This window comes from Amphiura filiformis, chromosome 6 (assembly GCF_039555335.1).
Source record: "Amphiura filiformis chromosome 6, Afil_fr2py, whole genome shotgun sequence".
Lineage (NCBI taxonomy): Eukaryota > Metazoa > Echinodermata > Ophiuroidea > Amphilepidida > Amphiuridae > Amphiura > Amphiura filiformis.
In genome coordinates, this window is record NC_092633.1 from 20,716,582 (window position 1) to 20,721,767 (window position 5,186).

General features: G+C 37.3%; 1 protein-coding gene across 1 annotated transcript; it reads right to left on the minus strand.

The window, feature by feature from the left end:
- Nucleotides 1–179: 179 nt before the first annotated feature.
- Nucleotides 180–2,960, minus strand: LOC140154399 (choline transporter-like protein 4). Its single transcript, XM_072176967.1, has 2 exons — nucleotides 2,241–2,960; nucleotides 180–1,700 (listed from the first exon to the last, which is right to left on the minus strand). Exons 1-2 carry the CDS (start codon nucleotides 2,958–2,960, stop codon nucleotides 180–182), a joined length of 2,241 nt encoding a protein of 746 aa, XP_072033068.1.
- Nucleotides 2,961–5,186: the final 2,226 nt, after the last annotated feature.

Below are 5,186 nucleotides of genomic sequence, written 5' to 3' on the forward strand. Positions count from 1 at the left end.
CGTTGTGCTTGATTGATTCCTTGCATCATTTCCTCTCTTAAAATACACACTTGTACGTACTATATCGTCATTACTTTTAATGATGCAATCCAAAACATTATATTTCACAGTTAGTGTAATCCTTCCGGCCTGCCCCCTTAATAAATCATTTGTTACTTAGAAACTATTAAGTATGTTTATTAAACCCAAGCCGCGTCTTCCCCACTTTTATTTTTGCCTTTCTTCTTTTTACTCTTTTTCTGTTCTTCATTTTTGTGTGGTTTGTTTTTCTTATGTAAGATATTTCTAAGACTTTTAGCCATGAAATATGGTTTCTCTTCTGACCCGTCATGTCTTTCAAGATCTTCAAGAAAACAAAGAAAAAGGGTGTCCACACCCATATCATATACTCCAAAAAATGCCGCAGCAATTACATATGATGATAGGCCTACCACTAAAATCGGTACCCAGAGATAGTGAACATCTGCTAGACCAAAGAATTGATTTTCTGACGATGATGACCACGAAAAGAAATAAAATGCTCCTATAGACATCCCAAGACTTATCGTCAACTTGAAGATAAATAATATAAAACTTGTAATGCTGTTGAGAACGGCAACGCGAAGAATATTTCGCATTAGCAGGAAGAATGCATTTTTCGCAGCTGAGCAGAAATTATATCCATATACTGCAATCTCGATATAGGCGTTTCTATTTATGAATCGCATGAACTTTTCTAGACACCAAAAGAAGCATTTACAACAGCAAAAGATGAAGCGTGTGATTGGGTTGCTTTTGGCTTGGACCTTTTCCTCAACGTATTCAAGGAGTGTACGGATAATCTGTATGACGGCGATGATAAACGATCCAAATGCCAGGGATCCCAAGTGGAATGCTACAGATCTCCATAGGGAAGCTATAACTGGTAGCATAGGAATATCTTTAGGCTTCTCTCGGGCCCAGTAATAAGAAGCATATGCACCAGCAAGTGTCATCTCTCCAAGAGCTATGATGAAGTTAGTGACCCAATAAAGTGCCACCACCATGTAAAGTTGCAGGTAAATAGTATATTCTGGAAGTCCAAAGGTTTCGAATTCACACAAAGCAGGAAAGTTACTGTTTGAATTCCATTGCATAATATCACAAAATGTTCCATTCTCAAAATCGGAATCATCCGGCGCGTTGACTACAATGTACTTTGTCTGTCCACTTGAAGCAAGATATACAGCAACGAACGCCCAAAAGGAAATAAACGCAAGCTGTAACGTAAATGGAATAATTGGCCAAAATAGTGTAGACAGCATCATACCCAAGGCTTGGCTAGCTTCTTCAATAAGTGCTGTAGCTATTCGGATTCTTGTGAATAAGATGAAAACTAATAGTAAAACTATTGCTGCTAAAACACAAAGAGTGATGAAGAATCCTAACCACACGTTGGAAATCCGCAGATAGCTATCCACATTGAGCAAATTGAACTCCATACTTTGAACCTCTGAAGGTACACACTCTTCCCTTGGTATATCATAGCATCTCCACTTGTCGAAGGTATAGTAAATACCCCATGTAAATATGCCGATGAGTGCCGCAATGGTTCCCCAAACAATGACAGATGCGATCCATTGTAGGAGCATAAGAAGGAAGAATGATCCAAGCATTGCAATAACCATACCGATTACAAGGTAAGGCCAAGTCTTGTGGAAATCGTCCACCAGGTTGGCGATCTGTACACAAAACAAAGAAGTTGTTGAATATGATGAATAGTAAAGATGAAACAATAAAAGGAGGAGGAGCTCATCAGAGAGAGGCATCAACCATCGCGGTAAATGATATTAAAGATGCGTTTTCCTTTACAAATTATTGCCAATCTGATACTCCTCCTGTTTTTATATAATTGTGATTTATTCTATGCTTTACATGTAATTACCACTTTTATGGTATATTAGCAAGTTTGCACAAAGTAAAATCATCGGAAAATAGTTAAGTTTGCACCGATTCATGTAGACAAGCTACATATAGAGGGTATCCGTGTCCTATAAGCTGCATATCCTATCAACGACTGCTATACCATGTTTAGGACTTTCAAAAGAAGTATCTGCATGTGCAACCATGACTGTTTCAAACTAACCCGCAAAAGTCATGCATGTAACTCCGAGGTCGTGCGTTGAATTAGTTTGAATGAGGAATACTGCGGGAACCAGCGCCTTTTGTTAGAAGTCACACATGAGTGAAGTGGATAACCTCTATTGTTATTTTCTTCTTACCTGCTCAGACTCCATAAAAATCTGTAAGATCTTCCCCAAAGCGCTGATATTTTCTTCAGTGATATTTCTTCCATTAGGTGATGTGCCATTTAAACCAGATTCAGCAAATGTCAAAAACGTTGGCATACATCTTCCTCCTATGGGTATACTACTGACATAATAGGCAGCACATTCCTTGTGCATCAGAAGATCTACAATCTTTCTACCTTTGACATTAACTTCATACTCGGGGTCTACTCCATAAAGGCATATAAAGTCCTCCCAATTGACTCCTCCAACTGGAGGTCTTTGATACACTTGCAAAGGATACCTGGTGTATATCGTGAACGTTTCCTGCGGACAAGTCTTCAAGCAAACCTGTGGTGTTGGGCAACTCAAAGTGAGAACAACCGACAACGAAAGACAGTCAAGATAGTCGAAATATAAAGAGTACGGTTTGTTCTTAACTTCTTGACTCATATTGCATATATTGCCTTTGTAGTCAGAAGGATAGATGATGGTGTGCGGGTTGCCTCTTGTGAATGCAAAACACGCGATAAGAACAACACCAGTAAGGAAAGTAGCGAAGAGAATACAACAAGGGACATCTGTACAACTTCTGTTTCGTATTGGTCCTTTGAAGTTGGGATCGTGCGATTTTGGAATTCCGTATTTCCTTTCCATATGGGAAGCATTTGATCCGTTAGAGTCAGATCGTTTCCTCTCTTTCTTCTTTCCCATTTTTGTATTCAAGCACAACGATCTCACATTATAATTATGAAGCCGGACGGAGCATTTAGCAGCTTTTTCTATGGAGTTTACTTGTCTTTTTTGCAGCACGTAGCCACCCAGACATAATATCAATAACTTGAAGTTCATGCAACCACTTCTGTATTTGTGGACTTAGGCTATTTGACCTCTAACTTATATATACATATTACGATTGGTATGTTTGCTGACCTTGATGGTAAATAGATATACGCTTATCAGTTAATCATTAACTTAGACGTCATAAATATAATATCATCTATTCATTGTTTGGATTGAAATCAAAAGAAAAACATAATATGCATACAACATTTTGAACACAAGAATATTTTTCCTGGACTAAGAAATAAAGGCATAGATCAGGTGAATTTTATAATGCATTAATGCCATAGCATAACAATACCATTTTCATTTCTTTTCCTTTCCTCATACTTGTTTCTTTTTCCATTCTTTGTCTTTCATTGGAAATTTAGAATTTCTTTACTCTTCTTTTTTCACTTACTTTTTATCGTTCTTACATGCTTATTTCTAGTGCCTGCTATTTCTTTTCTTTCTCTCTTTTTCTATTTCTATCTTTATTTAGTGTTTTTTCTGTTCTTCTCTACGGAACCATTTTTCATTTACTTCATTTTTTTCTGGTGAAGAATATTTTAAGAAAGAAATGAGGTTATCGATCAAATAATGGAAAAGGCGACATATCCCTGGCACATCGTCATCATCCCTATATCTTCGTGTCAAAAATTGCCGTGATAGTACAGCGAATCCTCTCGTTTTTCAACAGCTACGCATGGCGATTTTGTTCGAGATAGGCCGAGCGACTCAGGCTAAGCATACCATGACTATCATATGAGATACTACAGAGTTTCTATATTCTACACATTATTACGATTTGTGCATGCTCTAGTACCCCATATGATGTTTCTATTACAAGAAAAATCGATTTGTTTTCAGGTAAAACCAGGGTTTTGTTTCCAGTACACTAACTCGAAAAGCAATACACTAATTAGCGGGGCCTTGCAGCTTGCTGTGGGTATCTTTTACTGCATTTTATAAGTAAAGATTTTGAAATCCAAAGTAAAAATTGTGATATATTTAATTTTGAGAATTACAATTATACTTTATAGGTATAAAGGAACACGTTTAGCCCATTCAGTTAAGTTCCAGGTGCAAGTCCTATAACACAATGCATATGTAAACTTTCTTTATCGGTGTCAATAATAGAATATTGATTTCAACGGAGTATAGAGCTGTATGGACAAATATTTATAATACAGGGTGTTGACACTGTGCCTGGTCTTGTATAGCTTAAAACATTTGTTTTTTCTTTTGTCCAAACATTTACGTATATCTTTCATTTTACAATTGAACATTCATGTTTATTTAATAAATAAACATGAATGTTCAATTGTAAAATGAAAGATATATTTATGGAGCAGGGATTTCCTTGATTCTATTCTTATCTTCTTTACATTCGCGATATTACATCTTGACAATCTCTTAAATATTAAACAAATAGCTACTATGTAGGCTTATACGTTCTATAGTTAAAAGTTCCCAAGAAAATTTAAAAACTTTCAACGGAAACTAAGGGCAAATAAATAAATACTTACCTGCTAATATTTTTGGTAACTAACTGTTACCATCCTCAGACAGTAATGACTGGCTGACTGTTTTCTTCACACTTGGATGATTTTGGTGTTTCTAGAAGACAGTCGTAAATTTTTAGAAGATCCCGGACCCAAGTTGTACGCCCTAAAATCCATAAAAAGGATAACCCGCTTAGACCTATTGTGTCTAGCATCGGCTCAGTGACCCATGACATTGCTCGGTTTGTAGCAGACATTATTTCACCACTTGCAAGTCAGAACACCACGTTCAGAACACTCAAGATTTTGTTGATCTTGTCAAGAATTTGCATGTTGATGAGGATAAGTCGCTGGTTTCCTACGATGTTTCGGCTCTGTTTACCAGCATCCCGATTGATAGCGCTATAGTTGCCATCAAACGCGCACTCGAGGAGGACGACACATGGAAAAGGCGGACCTATTTGAACATTTCTCAAGTTCTCACACTGCTTGAATTCTGCCTCTCCACAACTTGTTCGAGGATCAATTTTACAAGCAATGTCATGGCGCAGCAATGGGTTCAGCTTGCTCGCTCTTGGTTGCGAACCTGTTCATGGAACGTTTTGAGATGGAA